Below are 23,512 nucleotides of genomic sequence, written 5' to 3'. Positions count from 1 at the left end.
TGGATTCCGCTGCCAGCAACGTTTTCATTATTTAGTCCGTTCGTAGCGGGTATGTACACGATCAACAAGATCAGTCCAAAACCCACCACTCGAAATCCATGGTTGGCAGAATGTTTGTAAACTAAGTGTACAAATTAAAAACATAAAATAACGCCACTAAGTGTACAAATTAAAAACATAAAATAACGCCACACTGCAGGTCGCAAAGAGACGCTGCTAGCCGCTATTTGCTTAGTTACGTTCATGGTTACGTCACGTATGACGAAAGCGCGTAAGTGCAAGCCCACAGACACCCATAGAGAATGTATTGAAAGCTTTGAAATTTGAAAAAAATAGATTTTACATGACAGGCTATGAGAGACTTCTGGGCGATTTTCAACCTGACTGAAATCGCCCAAAAACGGGCGGGGCCATTTGAAGCACGACTTTAGCCTGATTTGACATTTAGTGGCAGTCAGATCAGATTACAACACTGATAACTACTGTTGCCGTGATATAATTGATTAGAAAAAAAATCCCTTCCTTTTCCCGTTTGGCAGTGCGTCGCCCATATCGCCCTATTGAACAGGCCGTCCCTGCACAGCAGAGTGTAACTCGTGCAAACAGAGTATAGTAATGTGAAACGTGTGTGTTTCATATGGTAACAAAGTGTGGTTTTTAAAAAGAAGTGTATAGTTTTTACAAGAGTGTTTAATTTTGCAAAGGATCTGTAGTGTTTTGCTAATTGGGTGTGTGGTTGTGCTAATTGTGTGTAGTGTTTTGAAAACACGGGCCCTGTTTTGAAAATCGTGCTTAAGCAATCAAAAAAAACTGTAATAGCGCAACGTCTCCACCTAAATGCACTGGAGGCAACAGTGCCCCTTCTCAGCCAGCATTGTTGTGTCCCGTTCTCTGTGCGAGCATGGCGAGGGAGCGTGAACAGGGCGGGACCAAAATTGGTGAAAGCAGGGGCGCGTTCAGCAGGACGCAACGTTTTGGAACGTTCAAATATAAATATGTAATGTAGATCAAACATGCCTCTCTGAAATGTAGACTAAGGAATAACATTGGCTCTATTCATGGTTTTCTATCTGCAACGTTCGAGAACGTCTGACAACTGAACGTGGTCCTGGGCCCGGTTGCATAAAATATCTTAAGTGTTTCCCTTATGGCTAAATTATACATAAAGCTATACATTAATTATGTTAACGTATGACCCAAAGTGATCTGTTCTTGCATTTTGCAGTCTATGACATTTCAGTTTGACATATTAATTATGGTAATTTATTACGAAGTAGTTTGGATGTAGTGAACTACTACTACTTTAGTAAACTATATTTTTCTTAAGGGTAGCTTTAGTGCAGTTTAACTTCTTCAAGTGAAGTAATTGGTAGCTTCGTAAACTATACTTTCAGAGTAACTTCCCCAACACAGCAATGTCAGAGACGTTAGAGACAGAACTCCTTCATAATCTCTGGTAAGGATTTTTGAAACAGCTAAAAAAAGACCCCTTTCCTCTAGCGTAACTATGGCAACAGCATCCTGCGCGCTGTTGTGTGTGCGGTCAAGATGGCGGACGAAGAAAACACACTAACTGTGAGGATAATTTACTTGCTATGAATTGGGATTACAATGGTAAACCGAATAAAATCTGCAATGTCTCGGAGATAACTAGCTGGGATGTTTGTTGTTAGCAGTGTACTATGTCTAGGAACGTTTTGCTGAGCATTCTCCAGCTCTATCTAGCTGAAAACATAGCAGATAGCTAACGACTAGCTTGCTAATGCTAGCAAAGTCGTTACAGCAGTAACTGTTGACGTTACAGCTCTAATTGGGTCATGGCTAAAATGTTTTTGTCAAATAACGAAAGACAACAAAAGTTGGAATGTTTTGCATTTTAGCTAACCCTAACCCTTTTCCTAATCTTAACCTAATTATCCTAACCTGCTACAGTAATACGTTTGCTTAGCTAGCTAATTAGCTAAACTCACGAAATTAATGTCATAACGTTATTTTTCGAAATCAAGGGGTATGCCTTTATTCCATCCGTTGAAATTCAATTCAAATAGTTCAAAGATGTTTCTTGCGTTCTTAATGACGCCCAATATTACTGGACGCCACAAGCAGATGTGAAGTCGTCATTATTAGTCGGCGACACGTTGTTATTGTTGTTGGACAGCAAACATGGCGGATGAAAGTGTTGCTGGAGCCAGCCTTCTTAAGGTAATTTCGTTAATGCATTTGGTAAATAATGCTGTAGTAAAGTTGCAACAGAGCATGCTGAGTCTACTTTCTAGTAGTCAGAATAATCTCACTCGAGATATACGCTTGAGCAGACAACGATATGACGTTGAACGACGGCACAAACACCGACAGTTTTGGCGTTTACGCGCTACAACCACAGTATCTGTACTGACGAAAGAAGCAGCAGTCGAGGATGCAACATGCCTTCGAAGTGTGTGGAAGCGGGATCGAAGACGCGGTGAAGATTTTTGCAGTATGATGTTGGATGGTTTCGACGATGTTCAATGGCGCAAACACTTCCGCATGACTTGGACCACATTTGAGCACCTTGCACAGTTACTAGAGTCCAAGATAACTAAACAGACCACCAATGTCCGAAACACAATTGAATACCGTGAAATGCTTGCTCTCTTTTTGTGGTGGTGTGCAACACCGAGCGAGTACCACATTATTTCAAGTTTATTTGGAGTCGGCGTCTCTACTGTTTTCATCATTCTACGACAGGTTACCGCAGCTGTTGTGAAGACGATGTACAACCGCATTATTTCGCTACCCGGTGGTGAAGGCACGGTAGACACCATCTGTGGGTTTAAGCAGCTTGGGTATCCACAATGTGCAGGTGCCATCTGCGAGACACATCCCCAAAATATAATCCAAAGGACTACTTGAACAGCAAAGGGCAGCATTCTGTTGTTTTGCAGGCTGTTGCTGATCACAACCTCTGGTAAGTGTTCTGCTGCTCATCGAATGTCTGTTTTGACAAACAGAGGCCATGTTACCACTTGGTGATATATAAGACATGTTTTAACTGTTTATTTTCTTTATTTTTCTAGCTTCACTGATGTCTATGTGGGGTGTCCAGGTCGCACAGGGGATGACAGAGTATTGGCCAACTCTGATCTTTTCAGACTGGCAGGGGGGCCATCTTTTTCTCCAGGAGGTATGTAATTAAACATCTATGATTTTGCTACAGTTATATAGAATTTAAGCACATTACTATGGTTGCAAAGTTTTTAGTTATGACCTATTTACTGTAGGTGTACAATTGTTTCTGAATCTACAATTATTCCCTCTGTCACAGAATTCAGCGATTGTCAATGGAGTAGAGATACCAGTTCATCTGGTAGGAGACCAAGCGTACCCACTGAAGAGGTGATTAATGACAGCCTTTACCCAGGACACAGCTCTGAATAACCACCAGCAGAAGTTTAATGACCACCTGAGTTCTGCCTGGGTGGCTATTGATGACGCCTTAGGACGCTTTAATGGACGCTGGAGATGTTTGGTGAAGTGCATGAACATTGACATTAAGTTGACGACAGACATTGTGACGGCGTGTTGCATACTGCACAATGTGTGCGAACTGAAGAAAGAACAGTTTCGGCTGAATGGAACATTGGCCAAGATCAGCTGAAGAAAGAAGAGTTTCTGCCTGAATGGAACCGGATCCTCATTGGCCAGGATCATCAGCAGACAGAGGCTGAGCTCACAGAGCAAGACCAGAGTTTACTACAAGGGCCAGTGGAGGAAAGGGTTGCTATCATACGGGATGCCATTATGACCTCTTTACAGGACACCATCATAACCGTACACTGATGTTTGAGCTTTTGTGGTGCAAGTTGTTTGTGATTACGTAGTGTTAAATACAGCATTGCTCATGTTGTGGCTATGCCAACAAATAACATTTTGTAACGACGTTGTGAATTTGCAGTGCAACACATTTTCTTGAATGCTATTTACTTTTGGCAGTATGTTTTCAAGATGTTCTTGAATGCTATGTTACACTTTGTATTTTTAAGAGATTTTTTTACGTAAACGTTATGTTACATTACTTTGTTTTATGTGAATGCTTTGTTCTTTGAAGAGACCCTCAATAAATGTGTTTTATGAACATGTGTAGAACAAAGTCATTGCAATGCAATTTAGTCCAACCAAATCAACACTCAATTAAATGAATAACATATTCTAGCAGTAATTTAATATTTGAAAACCACACAAAAAACCTATTGGTGATAGAAAATGTAAAAAGAAAATGTAAAAAGAAACTTGGCAACAGCAAGCACAGACAAACCTTGCATTTGAACAAATACCAAACACAGTATTTTGTATTTATTCCGGATCCCCATTGGCTGCAGCTACTCTTCCTGGGATCCAATCACAATTACATACAATAAATCAATACATAACACAACTCATTATTACACACTACTCTACCATAACATATCTACAATGCAAAATCAATAATACAGCAAAATCAACAGTAAAGTGAGTTATGGGGGAAGCAAAAGTCCCACAACAAAAGGTGGTGAAAGAGGTAATGAGTGTATTAAAGTAAAGCTCCTACATAAAAGGACAGGCATGTCTCCGCTGGAGCCATGTCATGCCTAGTACAGGGCCTTCTAGCGGCATCAAACTCCCTTATAAGTGTTCTAGTCTACTTGGTGTGCCAACAAAAGATGGCTGACTGTCACCAAAAGAGTCTGATGGTCCAGGTGTAGTGTATAATGCATCCCCAGAGGGGAATGGTGAATGAGGTGGCAGGATGCAGGCCAGGAGTTGCTCCAAAATGGAGACTCGCTCTCCCTGACCACATCAATGTGTTGCCTCATGGATCTCCCTCTCAAAGTAACTGTTGGTCTTTTTCAGCTTCCAGTGGCCTCTGAGCTGAAGAAACGCCAGGCTCCAAAAGGTAAATGTCTAATTACACAACTGTGACTGTGTGAATGATTGTACTTCTTCTCTTCAAAAGACTACATTTTTCCATTGAAATGTCACATAGGCCTGTGTTTTAACATGACAGTGGAGGGCATTAGTTGCACAGGTATGATGCTATAGGCCTATTTATTTGGGGGAAATGGTTTGGCTAACTGAAAGCATTTACTAAGGTCACCCTAGTCAAAATTAGTCTCTCTAGATATCCAGGTTGCCTCCCACAATTTTAAAACGCTCCGGCTTAACAGCGTCTGTACGTAATAGAACGTCGGTTTGGCATAGAGGAACAACGTCACTGCCTACCAGTGGAGGCTGCTGAAGGGAGGATGGCTCATAATAATGGCTGGAATGGAGTCATTGGAATGGCATCAAACACATGGAAACCATGTGTTTGATGTCTTTGTTACCATTCCATTGACTCCATTCCAGCCATTTATGAGCCGTCCTCCCCTCAGCAGCCTTCGCTGCTGCCTAGTCACTACCTTATCCGCTTGAATAAAATACAAAATAGTAGCTAGCAAGATGAAGATCACAGAGGTTATTTTTTATGAGTGCATTTCGCAAGCGGCTAGTTTGCATTAACTACTTTAACTAAAACCACTGCAAATGTTTTGCCTGCAAACTTTGATTTCGAAACACGACATTCTGGCATGTCTGCTTTGTGATTTTTTGGGAGAGTTGTCTGTCTGAAGAGGACCCACCCCGGAACAAATTTTTCCCGTTATCGTAGTTGCCAAAACAGTCCGTCCTCTAAACCCAACCCTCACTGTTGCATATGGACGAGACCTAAGTCAAAATGCCATAATTAATGCTCGCTGCAGTGTGTTACAGACTTTTAAACAAATATTTTATGAGACTATAGAGGGCACCCTTACCCTTTTTCCTATGTTTAAGCTGACAAACTCACAACCATATTCCAAGACACAGTAAAAATATATAGGTCATTCGTATAGAATAGCTTGTAGATATTGTTTTCATCCATCCCACAGAAGTTGACCTTCAATATTTTTTTAAAGGCCATGATATCACCCTTAGGCCGCTTCATTCATCACCCGCTGTATTTTGTGTGCCAACTCATTGTTGCGCAGCCCACTACACAAGTCATGTTATTGATACAAAGCAATTGTAGGAGAAGCACCAACCCACAATTCTTCCACTTGACCTCAATTTCCGAAGAAGTGACAAGTTGAAGAGTGAACTTGATCCGCTTCAGGGGTCTTTTGATCTCGGCTTTTCTTCAAGCATTCTGCTCCAACTTATCCTCGTTGCTCAGCTGGATTTTTAAAAATAGTTAACAGAATAATACAAATCTGTCTCCTCTATCTACACATTACAGAGATCATGCATACAATGAGAGCATGTTTTTTGGGGGGGATGAAACCTTTTCGCTGGCTATATTTGGACGGTTCCATGCTGGGTTCCTCTTCCTATGGCTGCTACTCTCTTTATTGTCCCGTAAAGACGTGTCACACACCAACTCCCCTCCCTCCTCAAAATCTGCCCAGCTTTAGTAAGTGTGGACTTAGAGTGCCACAGGGCCGCAGCTGAAACCCAGAGACAAGAATATTATTGCTGTCTCGGCAAGAGCCAAAGCGGATTAAGCCCACAAATAGGGCCACTCCAAATCTGATGCGGCAAATATGAGAGGGGGAATGCAGTCTTCATGCACTGCAGTCTACCACTCAGCGAACAGGGGAAAAAGGGAAGGCTCTCTCTGTGGGGTTAGAGTGGGGCTCCAGTCGGGGTTCTTGCTGTGAGACACTGGAGCTCCGACTTAAGGATTGGTGAGATAAAACAGAGGGGAGCTTTGGTGTAAATCACAGTATTTCCACAGGCACTAGCCTAATAACATGCAGTACCAGACCCTGTAGTGTAGTGTCAGTCAGCTTCATTTCATATAGCCAGTATCCTATTGCTGCCTCACCGGTAGGTACAAGATAAAAGGATTACTGAAATCAAAGAAGTCACTCTATTTGGAATTACAATGGCCGCTTTCTTGAATACAATTGTGTTCTGCTAGAGGAAAGGTTTCCAGTACTGTTATACAGCAGCACGGTTGGCATGGCCATCTTAGCTCACCAAATATATCCCACTGTATTGATTTTCATGTTCCCTCTGTCTGTCTGTCTGTAGTATGTGCTCCTCATTCCTGTCAGGAGCCCTGAGCTTGTTAAAGACATGGTTGCCTGGGCAACAAGGATCATATCTTAATGGCAGAGGCATAATAAAACAACATCATGTTCTGTAGCTAACAATTAGCAGTACTGTAACTATTATCGAACTTACTGAGGTATTACGTCTGAGGAATGTAGCCTGAAGGGTTTTTGTTGGAAAATGTTGCATCTGTGGTTGTCTTATTAAAGACTGATGCAGATCACCGTAGTTTCAGGTAATAGAATGGCAATAACTTTAAAGGAGATAGTCTCTTCTTATTTATCATTGAAAATGCTATAGATATTTCTTAATTTAATTACATTTCTTATTGATATTTCTTGATTTCTTTCTTTTTTACTTTTTGGGATTATTGTGTATCGTTTTGTATCGCTAGGTATTATTACTGCACTGTTGGAGCTAGAAACACAAGCATTTCACTGCACCTGCGATAACATCTGCAAATCTGTGTATGCGACCAATCAACTTTGATTTGAGATAGTATAACATTACATGGCAGCATGACTCAACTCATATACAGTAATGTCAGCTTCAGTTGTTCTGAGAGGTAAGAATGAGACCGTTTTGCTGTACTCGATGCATTCATTTCTGACCGCGTCGTGGATTGTTCTATTAAATCTATTCTTATCAGCGCGGGTCAACAAGGGCCTATAATGAGAAAGGGTGGAGGGGTTTGTTTGGTATCGGGACAATATGCTGTCTCCTCATCACCCCTGAATGTCTACTCTGCCTCTCCTCCTCAGCTCCGGAACTTCCCATTCTGGAGAGGAGGAACTGGCTCATCCACCTGCACTACATCCGCAAAGACTATGAGACCTGCAAGGTATGCCACCCCCCCCCCGCTGTCTCTGCCGGTGGTCCGGTCCAGTCCCTGACTGTCATTCATTTCCCCCTTGTTTAATGTGCATTGGTGTTACACTGCCCTTTCTGTTAGCCTAGACAGCATGCAGATAATGAATGAAGGCATCAAGGGCTCCCTCCCCCTCCCCTTGTCTTAATGTCTTCTACTGAAAAGGGACTGCTGAGAAGATAGTGATGTAATCATCTGTTTCAAGCTGTGTTCCGTCTGTACATTTGAAAATGCTACTAGGGCATGCTATTTCCTCCTACCCTGCATGCATGGTTAAATAAATATGAACCCACTGCACAATCTCCGAAGTACAGTTTTGTAACAACAGCTGTTATAACCAAGAATGTCGGGTTACTACAGGTAACTGCCAAAATAAAGGAAACCCTTGAGTAAATGAGGGATACAAAGTATATTTAAAAAGCAGTTGCTTCCACCCAGGTGTGGTTTCTGAGTTAAGCAATTAACATCCCATCATGATTAGGGTCATGTATAGAAATGCTGGGCAGGCCATTATTTTGGCTACCATGGCTATGCCCCCATAGGATGACAATGGCCCCATCCACAGGGGCACGAGTGGTCACTGAATGGTTTGATGAGCATGAAAACTATGTAAACCATATGCCATTGCCGTCTCAGTCACCAGATCTCAACCCAATTGAACACTTATTGGAGATTCTGGAGCGGCGCCTGAGACAGCGTTTTCCACCACCATCAACAACACACCAAATTATGGAATTTCTTGTGGAAGAATGATGTCGCATCCCGCCAATAGAGTTCCAGACACTTGTAGAATCTATGCCAAGGTGTATTTAAGCTGTTCTGGCTCATGGTGGCCCAACACCCTATTAAGACACTTTAAAATCAAATGTTTTACATTATTTTGCCAGTTACCTGTATGTCCGTCTTAGTTGGCATAGGAATGCTTTATCTGTCAATCCCAAAACGGAGTGTAGCCAATGTATTAGTCTTCCCTGCCAGACTCATGGCACTCCACCCCAGTATGTTGGAGATATCGGCTGTGGGAGAGACTACCAACTTAGGAAATACAGTCGATATTCAGTTCTTGCAATATTCTTGTAACATCAGTTTGCTCCAGGAGCGGAGATCATGTTTGTTGTTTCCCCAAAGGCAATGATCAAAGACCAGCTACAGGAAACCCAGGGAATGTGTGAATATGCCATATACGTACAAGGTAAGAAGCCATACTACATTACGTTCCACATCCCTCATCGTGTGTTCATCACGTTCAAACGGTTTATCCCAACCACAACAGAGCTCTAGTCTATTCCACTCAAAACCAAGCTTTAGATGCACAATTTCCTCCCAACAAACAGGCTTCTACCCCCTACTGCGCCTTAGATTTTAATGTGTTGGTTTAACTCCCTTTCATGCTAATGTAAAAGCCTATTTTCTTGCTATGAAGCACTAATCTTGCGTCTGGAGGGGCAGATCCAGCCGTCCCTGGAGTTGTTCCAGAGCTGTGCCATCCTCAATCCCACCAGCTCCGACAACCTCAAACAAGTGGCCCGATCGCTGTGAGTAGAGAGTACCCTGCCTGAGCACTGAGCCTGCCTGGGCTAGACACTGCTTTTGATCATAGCACTCAACAGGCAGGAACAGGTCATACAGAATATAATAATGATATCAGATTGTGTTGTGCAGGGTTCCTTACGAGATCAAGGTAGTTTGTATGGTATTAGGGATGGGAACTATGTTTGGCATCCGCCTTGGTGATGCGCGTCTACCATTTTGCGGCAGAATACACACCGGGCATTGGCTGATTTAGGAGATGTTGGATTTAGGGTTACTCTGTGCTTGTACGTCCGTTTTTATAGTTGTTTATGTATATATTTTTTCAGTTTTCTGCTTGGGAAACACAAGGCAGCCATTGAGGTTTATCATGAAGCCGGGAAGCTCAATGAGAAAGACTGGGTAAGAGAAAAGATTGTGGTTTCCTCTCCTTATTTTTGGCCTGTACTTGTAACCATTGGCAACTTAAGATTTATCAATCAGCATTGCTCTTCCTGGATTTACACACTGCTTCTCAGCTATAGGGGTTAAGTGTGGAACACTGAACTATATGCATATTCAGCCATTTTTATTTGTTTTGTAGCTCCATATAGCCACTCTGATATTTTTCTCACTCCAGGAGATCAACCATAATCTGGGTGTATGCTATTCCTTCATAAAAGACTTCCAAAATGTGAGTATGAGCTGGATTTTGACACACTGTTCATAAGGAAGTAATTCGACTAAATTGTTATTTTAATACACATTTCTGAATGAAATGGCACCTCAGCCATTGTTCAAGTATTTGACAGTGGATGATAGAGTAGAGATATCTGTTGTTTTCCAGTCTGAAGAGCAGTTGAATGCAGCCTTGCAGTTGAAAAAACACGACAGGACATTCATGACACTGGGAAAGGTCCACTTGTTGGCGGGAGACACGGACAAAGCCATCGAAGTGTACAAGAGTGCAGTTGAGTAAGTTTGGATGTAGAGACTGTTCTAAAACGTTTTAAACGTTTAAAAAACGGTTCTAAAAGTTGGGAAACTTTGCACTACTTCTAATATGCTCTAGAAAATCTCCTATGGGACATTTGTTTATTATAGGATTGTGAATAGGTGACATTTAGAGAGAACATTCACTGTAATTAAGTTTAAAAGAAGTTCATCCTCATGGAAGAAAATGTAGGTTTGTTGAAAGGTTGCTTTGTTATTAAAAACCTAAATGTGTTCCTTTTTTAATACTAGAGGAACAACTTTCACTGAACTTCCATTATTTAAAAAACATGCAGCACTAAAGCCTTCATTAGTGAATAGTTTTTTAATAATAGAGCAATGATAATATAGACGAGTTTTAGACAACCTTTTCACAGTAATGATTATGCAGCAGAAGGGTAATTTTCCCCTACATAGCTATTAATGATGATGTTCATTTAAGATGGAATAAAAGGTTAGTAGAAAATCCCTTAAGACTAAAAAAAAACATGCTGTGCTTTAAACATTGGGATCTGTTCCTGGTTGTAATCACACTAGTTTAAAAATGTCTGCTCTAAAATGGTTGATTTCAATCATCTAAACAACTGAATCAGACTCACTTATCATCTCTGACTGAAGGCCACCCATTTCCTTGTTCAACGTACTGTACAAGTCCAAATCTCTGTTTCAGTATCCTCACTAGCATATTACTTAGAACGAAGCAATACATTTGTGTGTGTGTGTGTCCATACTGGCAAATGGTTTTCTAGTATGAGTAAGTGGTATGTCAGTATGGATATTAGTATGGATATAGGATCACAGCCCAAATATCCATTAAAGAATCGTCCTATCCAGGGCAGCGGAGGAAATAAGGTAATGACAAAAGTCAGTGTATATATGTGTCCCGCGTTGCCGTGCTCATTATTACTACTGCCTATTGGGTAAATGAATTAATCAAGTCGCCCAGCTACTCGGCTTGCTTTTAATTAGACTTACCATTGTGAACCTTGATTCAACCTCAGCCTCTCGTCTCTCCTCCTCCCCTCACAAGGCTTTCTTTATGTGTTTTCTTCCCCCCCAGTCATAATTAATACTCTGCAATTATGCTGAATCGAACCCATTAAATAATCAGCAAATTACAAGATCCGTTCTTCTATTTGCATGAGACTAAGTGTAGATAGACATTATTATGTGTAATTACATGCGTAGAGGTGAAATTAGAGGTGTCTTTCCCTCTGTGTAGGTTCTCTCCAGAGAATGCAGAGTTGCTGACCACTCTGGGGCTCCTGTATCTGCAGGTGGGTCTGAAATCAACTCTGAACACACTCTTAAGAGTGGAATGTTTTTTTATTAGGAAATGGGTTAGTATATTATGTTGTGTCCCCAAAAAAAATGTAATGACGTTTTTCCAGAATGGTGATATTTGTTGTCACTGATTGTTGGTAATCTTCCACAGCTGGGAAAATACCAAAAAGCATTTGAACATCTCGGGAATGCACTTACTTACGACCCTAATAACTATAAGGTAAGTGGCCACCATATTATGAGCTTGTTTCACTTTTTATAAACACCTGATACATGTACTGCAACATTGGGTCTGCTGTACTGTATGTTTATAATGTGCAGTAGGGTTCCCCAACTGGCGGCCCGCAGGCCAAATCTATTTTATTTGGCCACCCAAGTTTTCTGAGCAAAAAAATAAAATAAAATAAATATATACAGTGGGGAGAACAAGTATTTGATACACTGCCGATTTTGCAGGTTTTCCTACTTACAAAGCATGTACAGTGAGGGAAAAAAGTATTTGATCCCCTGCTGATTTTGTACGTTTGCCCACTGACAAAGAAATGATCAGTCTATAATTTTAATGGTAGGTTTATTTGAACAGTAAGAGACAGAAGAACAACAAAAAAATCCAGAAAAACACATGTCAAAAATGTTATAAATTGATTTGCATTTTAATGAGGGAAATAAGTATTTGACCCCCTCTCAATCAGAAAGATTTCTGGCTCCCAGGTGTCTTTTATACAGGTAACGAGCTGAGATTAGGAGCACACTCTTAAAGGGAGTGCTCCTAATCTCAGTTTGTTACCTGTATAAAAGACACCTGTCCACAGAAGCAATCAATCAATCAGATTCCAAACTCTCCACCATGGCCAAGACCAAAGAGCTCTCCAAGAATGACAGGGACAAGATTGTAGACCTACACAAGGCTGGAATGGGCTACAAGACCATCGCCAAGCGGCTTGGTGAGAAGGTGACAACAGTTGGTGCGATTATTCGCAAATGGAAGAAACACAAAAGAACTGTCAATCTCCCTCGGCCTGGGGCTCCATGCAAGATCTCACCTCGTGGAGTTGCAACGATCATGAGAACGGTGAGGATTCAGCCCAGAACTACACGGGAGGATCTTGTCAATGATCTCAAGGCAGCTGGGACCATAGTCACCAAGAAAACAATTGGTAACACACTTCGCCGTGAAGGACTGAAATCCTGCAGCACCCGCAAGGTCCCCCTGCTCAATAAAGCACATATACAGGCCCGTCTGAAGTTTGCCAATGAACATCTGAATGATTCAGAGGAGAACTGGGTCAAAGTGTTGTGGTCAGATGAGACCAAAATCGAGCTCTTTGGCATCAACTCAACTCGCCGTGTTTGGAGGAGGAGGAATGCTGCTTATGACCCCAAGAACACCATCCCCACCGTCAAACATGGAGGTGGAAACATTATGCTTTTGGGGTGTTTTTCTGCTAAGGGGACAGGACAACTTCACCGCATCAAAGGGACGATGGACGGGGCCATGTACCGTCAAATCTTGGTGAGAACCTACCTTCCCTCAGCCAGGGCATTGAAAATGGGTATTCCAGCATGACAATGACCCAAAACAAATGGCTAAGGCAACAAAGGAGTGGCTCAAGAAGAAGCACATTAAGGTCCTGGAGTGGCCTAGCCAGTCTCCAGACCTTAATCCCATAGAAAATCTGTGGAGGGAGCTGAAGTTGAGTTGCCAAACGTCAGCCTCGAAACCTTAATGACTTGGAGAAGATCTGCAAAGAGGAGTGGGACAAAATCCCTCCTGAGATGTGTGAAAACCTGGTGGCCAACTACAAGAAACGTCTGACCTCTGTGATTGCCAACAAGGGTTTTGCCACCAAGTACTATAAATCATGTTTTGCAGAGGTGTCAAATACTTATTTCCCTCATTAAAATGCAAATCAATTTATAACATTTTTGACATGCGTTTTTCTGGATTTTTCTGTTGTGATTCTGTCTCTCACTGTTCAAATAAACCTACCATTAAAATTATAGACTGATCATGTCTTTGTCAGTGGGCAAACGTACAAAACCAGCAGGGGATCAAATACTTTTTTCCTTCACTGTAGAGGTCTGTAATTTTTATCATAGGTACACTTCAACTGTGAGAGACAGAATCTAAAACAAAAATCCAGAAAATCACATTGTATGAGTTTTAAGTAATTCATTTGCATTTTATTGCATGACATAAGTATTTGATCACCTACCAACCAGTAAGAATTCTGGCTCTCACAGACCTGTTAGTTTTTCTTTAAGAAGCCCTCCTGTTCTCCACTCATTACCTGTATTAACTGCACCTGTTTGAACTCGTTACCTGTATAAAAGACACCTGTCCACACACTCAATCAAACAGACTCCAACCTCTCCACAATGGCCAAGACCAGAGAGCTGTGTAAGGACATCAGTTCATGCTAGACCTGCACAAGGCTGGGATGGGCTACAGGACAATAGGCAAGCAGCTTGGTGAGAAGGCAACAACTGTTAGAAATTAGAATTTATTAGAAAATGGAAGAAGTTCAAGATGACAGTCAATCACCCTCGGTCTGGGGCTCCATGCAAGATCTCACCTCGTGGGGCATCAATGATCATGAGGAAGGTGAGGGATCAGCCCAGAACTACACGGCAGGACCTGGTCAATGACCTGAAGAGAGCTGGGACCACAGTCTCAAAGAAAACCATTAGTAACACACTACGCCGTCATGGATTAAAATCCTGCAGTGCACGCAAGGTACCCCTGCTCAAGCCAGCGCATGTCCAGGCCCGTCTGAAGTTTGCCAATGACCATCTGGATGATCCAGAGGAGGAATGGGAGAAGGTCATGTAGTCTGATGAGACAAAAATATAGCTTTTTGGTCTAAACTCCACTCGCAGTGTTTGGAGGAAGAAGAAGGATGAGTACAACCCCAAGAACACCATCCCAACCGTGAAGCATGGAGGTGGAAACATCATTCTTTGGGGATGCTTTTCTGCAAAGGGGACAGGATGACTGCACCGTATTGAGGGGAGGATGGATGGGGCCATGTATCGCGAGATCTTGGCCAACAACCTCCTTCCCTCAGTAAGAGCATTGAAGATGGGTTGTGGCTGGGTCTTCCAGCATGACAACGACCCAAAACACACAGCCAGGGCAACTAAGGAGTGGCTCCGTAAGAAGCATCTCAAGGTCCTGGAGTGGCCTAGCCAGTCTCCAGACCTGAACCCAATAGAAAGTCTTTGGAGGGAGCTGAAAGTCTGTATTGCCCACCGACAGCCCCGAAACCTGAAGGATCTGGAGAAGGTCTGTATGGAGGAGTGGGCCAAAATCCCTGCTGCAGTGTGTGCAAACCTGGTCAAGACCTACAGGAAACGTATGATCTCTGTAATTGCAAACAAAGGTTTCTGTACCAAATATTAAGTTCTGCTTTTCTGATGTATCAAATACTTATGTCATGCAATAAAATGCAAATTAATTACTTAAAAATCATACAATGTGATTTTCTGGATTTTTGTTTTAGATTCCATCTCTCACAGTTGAAGTGTACCTATGATAAAAAAATTACAGACCTCTACATGCTTTGTAAGTAGGAAAACCTGCAAAATCGGCAGTGTATCAAATACTTGTTCTCCCCACTGTATATACACTACCGTTCAAAAGTTTGGGGTCACTTAGAAATGTCCTTGTTTTCGAAAGAAAAGCAATTTTTGTGTCCATTAAAAGAACATCAAATTGATCAGAAATACAGTGTAGACATTGTTAATGTTGTAAATGGCTATTGTAGCTGGAAACGGCTGATTTTTTATGGAATATATACATAGGCGTACAGAGGCCCATTATCAGCAACCATCAGTCCTGTGTTCCAATGGCATGTTGTGTTTGCTAATCCAAGTTTATCATTTTAAAAGGCTAATTGATCATTAGAAAACCCTTTTGCAATTATGTTAGCACAGCTGAAAATTGTTGTGCTGATTAAAGCAGCAATAAAACTGGCCTTCTTGAGACTAGTTGAGTATCTGGAGCATCAGCAATTGTGGGTTCGATTACAGGATCAAAATGGCCAGAAACAAATAACTTTCTTCTGAAACTCATCAGTCTATTCTTGTTCTGAGAAATGAAGGCTATTCCATGTAAGAAAAGAAACTGAAGATCTCGTACAACGCTGTGTACTACTCCCTTCACAGAACAGCCCAAACTGGCTCTAACCAGAATATAAAGAGGAGTGGGAGGCCCTGGTGCACAACTGAGCAAGAGGACAAATACATTAGAGTGTCTAGTTTGAGAAACAGTACCCGGTACTATTTCATGAAGCTGCCAGTTGAGGAGTCTGTTTCTCAAACTTATATATTTATTTTATTTTATTGTTGGACATAAAAGACTAAAAACACCAGCAAATCAGCTCCAAGTGATTTTAATTTTGGAAATATGTTCCAAAGTATTTCCAAGCATAATAGAGAGATATATGTGATTGTATACAAATGTAAGCAAGGTTTGAAATGATTATGTTTTAGTCAGATATTATATCTGTTTGAGCTTCTTGCGGTCAATTTGCAGTCTACAAATTATTTGTAATTATGTTCCGGCTCCCTGACTATCCACTCAAGAAGAAATGGGCCTGCAGCTGAATCTAGTTGATGATCCCTGCAGCTGAATCTAGTTGATGATCCCTGCGGCTGAATCTAGTTGATGATCCCTGCGGCTGAATCTAGTTGATGATCCCTGCGTCTGAATCTAGTTGATGATCCCTGATGTACAGTATGTCAGTTATGTGTATGCATCCCTGCTAGGCCATCCTGGCAGCAGGCAGTATGATGCAGACCCATGGGGACTTTGATGTGGCCATGAACAAGTACCGCGTGGCAGCATGCATGGTCCCCGAGAGCCCCCCGCTCTGGAACAACATCGGCATGTGCTTCTTCGGCAAGAAGAAATATGTAGCAGTGAGTATTCTCATATTTCACATACTGTACATATAAGATGGCGTCAAGGACCGATATATGTCATATGACAGATTGTCATATCTTTCCATGGCATCAAAGGGGGCATACTAAGACTACAGTACACACCTCAAATGCCATTTTAAGGACAGTTGTTGTTTTGTTGTCTAGCCATGTTAAACCCCTCTCCGTTCCGGTTTCCTTTCTGTGTGAACCAGGCCATCAGCTGTCTGAAGCGGGCCCACTACCTGTCTCCGTTTGACTGGAAGGTGCTGTACAACCTGGGCCTGGTGCACCTCACCATGCAGCAGTATGCCTCTGCCTTCCTCTTCCTCAGCGCTGCCACCAACCTGCAGCCCCGCCTGGGAGAACTCTACATGCTGCTAGCAGGTAACACTAGCCTGGCCTGGGAGAACTCTACATGCTACTAGCAGGTAACACTAGCCTGGCCTGGGAGAACTCTACATGCTACTAGCAGGTAACACTAGCCTGGCCTGGGAGAACTCTACATGCTACTAACAGGTAACACTAGCCTGGCCTGGGAGAACTCTACATGCTACTAGCAGGTAACACTAGCCTGGCCTGGGAGAACTCTACATGCTGCTAGCAGGTAACACTAGCCTGGCCTGGGAGAACTCTACATGCTGCTAGCAGGTAACACTAGCCTGGCCTGGGAGAACTCTACATGCTACTAGCAGGTAACACTAGCCTGGCCTGGGAGAACTCTACATGCTACTAGCAGGTAACACTAGCCTGGCCTGGGAGAACTCTACATGCTACTAGCAGGTAACACTAGCCTGGCCTGGGAGAACTCTACATGCTGCTAGCAGGTAACACTAGCCTGGCCTGGGAGAACTCTACATGCTGCTAGCAGGTAACACTAGCCTGGCCTGGGAGAACTCTACATGCTGCTAGCAGGTAACACTAGCCTGGCCTGGGAGAACTCTACATGCTACTAGCAGGTAACACTAGCCTGGCCTGGGAGAACTCTACATGCTACTAGCAGGTAACACTAGCCTGGCCTGGGAGAACTCTACATGCTACTAGCAGGTAACACTAGCCTGGCCTGGGAGAACTCTACATGCTACTAGCAGGTAACGCTAGCCTGGCCTGGGAGAACTCTACATGCTACTAGCAGGTAACGCTAGCCTGGCCTGGGAGAACTCTACATGCTGCTAGCAGGTCATGCTAGCCTGGCCTGGGAGAACTCTACATGCTGCTAGCAGGTAACACTAGCCTGGCCTGGGAGAACTCTACATGCTGCTAGCAGGTAACACTAGCCTGGCCTGGGAGAACTCTACATGCTACTAGCAGGTAACACTAGCCTGGCCTGGGAGAACTCTACATGCTACTAGCAGGTAACGCTAGCCTGGCCTGGGAGAACTCTACATGCTACTAGCAGGTAACACTAGCCTGGCCTGGGAGAACTCTACATGCTACTAGCAGGTAACACTAGCCTGGCCTGGGAGAACTCTACATGCTACTAGCAGGTAACACTAGCCTGGCCTGGGAGAACTCTACATGCTACTAGCAGGTAACGCTAGCCTGGCCTGGGAGAACTCTACATGCTACTAGCAGGTAACACTAGCCTGGCCTGGGAGAACTCTACATGCTACTAGCAGGTAACACTAGCCTGGCCTGGGAGAACTCTACATGCTACTAGCAGGTAACACTAGCCTGGCCTGGGAGAACTCTACATGCTACTAGCAGGTAACACTAGCCTGGCCTGGGAGAACTCTACATGCTACTAGCAGGTAACACTAGCCTGGCCTGGGAGAACTCTACATGCTACTAACAGGTAACACTAGCCTGGCCTGGGAGAACTCTACATGCTACTAGCAGGTAACACTAGCCTGGCCTGGGAGAACTCTACATGCTACTAGCAGGTAACACTAGCCTGGCCTGGGAGAACTCTACATGCTACTAGCAGGTAACGCTAGCCTGGCCTGGGAGAACTCTACATGCTACTAGCAGGTAACGCTAGCCTGGCCTGGGAGAACTCTACATGCTACTAACAGGTAACACTAGCCTGGCCTGGGAGAACTCTACATGCTACTAGCAGGTAACGCTAGCCTGGCCTGGGAGAACTCTACATGCTGCTAGCAGGTAACACTAGCCTGGCCTGGGAGAACTCTACATGCTACTAGCAGGTAACACTAGCCTGGTCTGGGAGAACTCTACATGCTGCTAGCAGGTCATGCTAGCCTGGCCTGGGAGAACTCTACATGCTACTAGCAGGTCATGCTAGCCTGGCCTGGGAGAACTCTACATGCTACTAGCAGGTAACACTAGCCTGGCCTGGGAGAACTCTACATGCTACTAACAGGTAACACTAGCCTGGCCTGGGAGAACTCTACATGCTACTAGCAGGTAACGCTAGCCTGGCCTGGGAGAACTCTACATGCTACTAACAGGTAACACTAGCCTGGCCTGGGAGAACTCTACATGCTACTAGCAGGTAACACTAGCCTGGCATGGGAGAACTCTACATGCTACTAGCAGGTAACACTAGCCTGGCCTGGGAGAACTCTACATGCTGCTAGCAGGTAACACTAGCCTGGCCTGGGAGAACTCTACATGCTGCTAGCAGGTAACACTAGCCTGGCCTGGGAGAACTCTACATGCTACTAGCAGGTAACACTAGCCTGGCCTGGGAGAACTCTACATGCTACTAGCAGGTAACACTAGCCTGGCCTGGCCTGCTCCCATCTGGATTGGCTTTATGTGCCACTTCCACCTTACATACTTGGTTCAAGGTATCACATCGGCATTCCCTTATATTTACGCTAGAATAATGTTCATGTAATGGGATCTGTTTATATTCATGTGTTTATGGATGTTTACAGGTTTATATTTTTTGTATAGGTTTAGTTGTTGTAGTTACCACTGAACTGACCACTCTCCTCTTTCAGTTGCACTGACCAATCTGGAGGACGTGGACAATGCCAGGAGATCCTATGAACAAGCTGTGGCTTTAGACCAGTAAGTTGCTCCCAATCGAACTTCCATTCAGTTTGAACTTATGTCCTGAGTCAATCTACGAAGTTCAAGTTGTGTTTGAATTAAATTAATTTAAAATGAGACTCAGAGATATGACATCGCCACGAGCAGCACTGCAGATGTTGCTTATACACTGAGTCTACAAAACATTAAGAACACCTGCTCTTTCCATGACTAACCAGGTGAAAGCTATGATCCCTTATTGATGTCACCTGTTAAATCCACTTCAATCAGTTTAGATGAAGGGGAGGAGACAGGTTAAAGAATGATTTTTAAGCCTTGATACAATTGCAACCTGATATTAGGAAGGTGTTCTTAATGTTTCGTACACTCAGTGTAGGTGCGATGCAATATGATGTGCTCATATACAGAGTATCACAGACACAGGAGGTTGGTGGGACCTTAATTGGGGAGAACAGGCTGGTGGTAATGACTGGAGCGGAATGGGTGGAACGGTATCAAATACATCAATCACATGGTTTCCAGGTGTTTAATGCCATTCCATTTGTGCCGTTCCAGCCATTATTATAAGCTGTTCTCCCTTCAGCAGCCTCCTGTGACCACAGAGTACCTCTCGCTTTAATGCTCTTAGTTGTTGCAGACATCAACCCAATAGTGCTGTTTACTTCATACATCGCTGACTCTACCTTTTGATTACTGATCTACCTATCTATGACTTATCGAGTCGATCTGTTTCCACCGGCTCCTTGTTCCTCCCAGGTCCAACCCTCTGGTCAACCTGAACTTTGCCATTCTGCTGTACAACCACGGGGACAAGAACGGAGCCCTGCAACAGTACCAGGAGTTGGAAAGGAAAGTGAACATACTGAAGGACAGCAACACTGAGTTTGACCCTGAGGTACAATCCAGTAGCTTCCTCTATACTCTACATACAATGTAGGTCAAACACAGGATTTTGGTGGCACCTTAATTGGGGAGAACAGGCTCGTGGTATTGACTGGAGTGGAATGGTATGAAATACATGAAACACATGATTTGATGCCATTCCATTTGCTCCGCTCCGGCCATTTATTATGAGCCGTTCTCCCCTCAGCAGCCTCTTGTGAGGTCAAACTACTGATGGAAGAGACAAACGTTTGCCAATGTTGCATTAACGTGACGTTGATGTTAATATGATGAATGTTATGTAATACAGTATGGTCAGTATATTGTTCCACATTCTTGCACCGGCTTAATAACATCGCAAAAAAAATGGCCTCTTCAATTTCTTGACGTTTCCTAATACCGCCATTTTGTTTCCATAGCTGATGGACATGGCTCAGAAGATGGCCGCTGCCTTGCAGGTGGGAGAGAGCCTGGAGTGGACCAAGCCGGTCAAAGACCCCAAGTCTAAGCAGCGCTCGGCGGGGGCCACAAGTAAAGCCCCTGGCAGCTCCCAGCAGCCCCTAGGCACCAACCAGGCCCTGGAGCAGGCCATGTCCTCCGCCGCAGGCTACAACAAGAGCATCACACTCCCCACAGGTAACACATCACACCATCCTTATATATTTTTATGCATTTTACGTGATAGTTGGGTAAACGCTCGCTTAAAATAAAAAAGGCGTTTACCCTCCATTACACTACTGGTAATTAGCTCGGTTATATGGATGAGACAGAGAGACGTGTCAAGTTAACATAATAATATGATCTTGTCAGTAGACTGTTAACTTGACTCACGTCTCTCAGAGAGCTCCTTGCAAAGTGTAACACCAATAGAAAATTAACTCATTACAGAACACTGCGTATACTTAGTAAAATTCAGTTTCTAACACCTGTCTCTCAGGAGTGTCCCCCCACAGCCAGCCCAAGCCCCCCTCCCTGCCCTTGGAGGAGGAGCCTGATGTGGAGACCACCCCCACCTCGCCTGACGACCCCTCCCGAGCCCCCCAGCCAGAGGAGTCAGACCCCTCCACCACCCTGCCCCCTCTGGCAGCCAAGCCCAAAGTCAAGAAGAGCAAGTTGAAGCAAGAGCTGAACTAAACTAGTCCCCAGGCCTGTAGTGTATCACTCAGCCTATCTAGTCCCCAGGCCTGTAGTGTATCACTCCCAGAATGTCACTCAGCCTATCTAGTCCCCAGGCCTGTAGTGTATCACTCCCAGAATGTCACTCAGCCTATCTAGTCCCCAGGCCTGTAGTGTATCACTCCCAGAATGTCACTCAGCCTATCTAGTCCCCAGGCCTGTAGTGTATCACTCCCAGAATGTCACTCAGCCTATCTACTCTACAGGCCTGTAGTGTATCACTCCCAGAATGTCACTCAGCCTATCTAGTCCCCAGGCCTGTAGTGTATCACTCCCAGAATGTCACTCAGCCTATCTACTCTACAGGCCTGTAGTGTATCACTCCCAGAATGTCACTCAGCCTATCTAGTCCCCAGGCCTGTAGTGTATCACTCCCAGAATGTCACTCAGCCTATCTACATTTACATTTACGTCATTTAGCAGACGCTCTTATCCAGAGCGACTTACAGTTGAACTAAACTAGTCCCCAGGCCTGTAGTGTATCACTCAGCCTATCTAGTCCCCAGGCCTGTAGTGTATCACTCCCAGAATGTCACTCAGCCTATCTAGTCTACAGGCCTGTAGTGTATCACTCCCAGAATGTCACTCAGCCTATCTACTCTACAGGCCTGTAGTGTATCACTCCCAGAATGTCACTCAGCCTATCTAGTCCCCAGGCCTGTAGTGTATCACTCCCAGAATGTCACTCAGCCTATCTAGTCTACAGGCCTGTAGTGTATCACTCCCAGTATGTCACTCAGCCTATCTAGTCTACAGGCCTGTAGTGTATCACTCCCAGAATGTCGCTCGGTCTCTGTCCGTGTTGGTTTTCATCAATAATTTCTAGTCAAAGGCCACAAGGCGTTCACTAGCTTTTTGATTTAGCTTGTTACAAAGTGCTTTATGTTGCACTTTCTTCTTAGCCGTATTGCTCTGAGTGGCCAATGGTCTTACTAACCAAGGTGAGCCAGTCTAGTGACAGAGGTGTCGTAATGAGTTGACTTCCTGATCATCAAAGGCCTTGACATGATCTCTTTTCAGTACGTTTCAGATACTTCCTGTGTTCAACTTTCTCTATATGTCTGTGCCATCTGTTAACATGCAGTGTCAAATGCAGCATATGCTTTTTTATTCAGCCTTGGTGAGAGTGGCACATCTGGATTGTCATTTATAAATACACTAAATATACAGTCCTCCATTTTAAGTAACCTCAGTAATATATGACAATCATGAATGAGATGAGGGAAAGAAGGATTGTAGTGTTTTATACCTATACAATATGGCTTGATTGATCAAGGGCCTTTTTTTTTTACTATTGTTGAATTTTAAGATGTTTAGAAATTGTGATGTTTGCCTTGTTGACAGAATAGATGTATTTATTGTTGCAAAATCCAAAGAGTCATGAAGGTGATTGATAATGTTGTGCTCTTTATTTTAGTCACAGTAGTGTTCAGTTAAATGGAACACAGTTGGTTGGGTACACCATGCTAGCATGATGAGTAGCCTTGTCAGAGACTAAAGACTTGATTTAGTTCCCCAAGCTAAGGCCTAGACTTTAGCTCAGCGGCTAACAGTTGTGGCACGCAGAAAACTCGTTCCTGTACGTGTGTGTGAACGTGCATGTGATATACAGATAACTGCCAAAATAAAGGAAACACCAACATAGTGTCTTAATAGGGCGTTGGGCTGCAATGCACCTTGGCGTAGGTTCTATAAGTGTCTGGAACTCTATCGGAGGGATGCGACACCATTCTTCCACAAGAAATTCCATCATTTTGTTGATGTTGGTGAAAAATGTTATCTATCCAGATTTCGGCTATTTGATAGGATTAAATGCATAGAAATATA

At 43.5% G+C, this 23,512-nt stretch overlaps 1 protein-coding gene across 1 annotated transcript; it reads left to right on the top strand.

Annotated features, from left to right (window-relative positions):
* Window positions 1-1,536: 1,536 nt before the first annotated feature.
* Window positions 1,537-23,336, top strand: LOC311111443 (BBSome complex member BBS4-like). Its single transcript, XM_084154164.1, has 16 exons — window positions 1,537-1,575; window positions 4,870-4,912; window positions 7,851-7,930; window positions 9,086-9,149; window positions 9,381-9,492; window positions 9,817-9,889; window positions 10,107-10,160; window positions 10,314-10,441; window positions 11,682-11,736; window positions 11,895-11,963; window positions 16,514-16,666; window positions 16,882-17,053; window positions 19,576-19,645; window positions 20,384-20,522; window positions 20,929-21,145; window positions 21,447-23,336. Exons 1-16 carry the CDS (start codon window positions 1,549-1,551, stop codon window positions 21,641-21,643), a joined length of 1,653 nt encoding a protein of 550 aa, XP_084010290.1. The 5' UTR covers window positions 1,537-1,548; the 3' UTR covers window positions 21,644-23,336.
* The last annotated feature ends 176 nt before the right edge of the window (window positions 23,337-23,512 follow it).

The sequence above is a fragment of the Coregonus lavaretus genome (assembly GCF_964263955.1).
Source record: "Coregonus lavaretus genome assembly, chromosome: 37".
Taxonomy (NCBI): Eukaryota; Metazoa; Chordata; class Actinopteri; order Salmoniformes; family Salmonidae; genus Coregonus; species Coregonus lavaretus.
The sequence above is the reverse complement of the archived record's forward strand: the minus strand, read 5'-3'. Positions and strand labels throughout refer to the sequence as shown.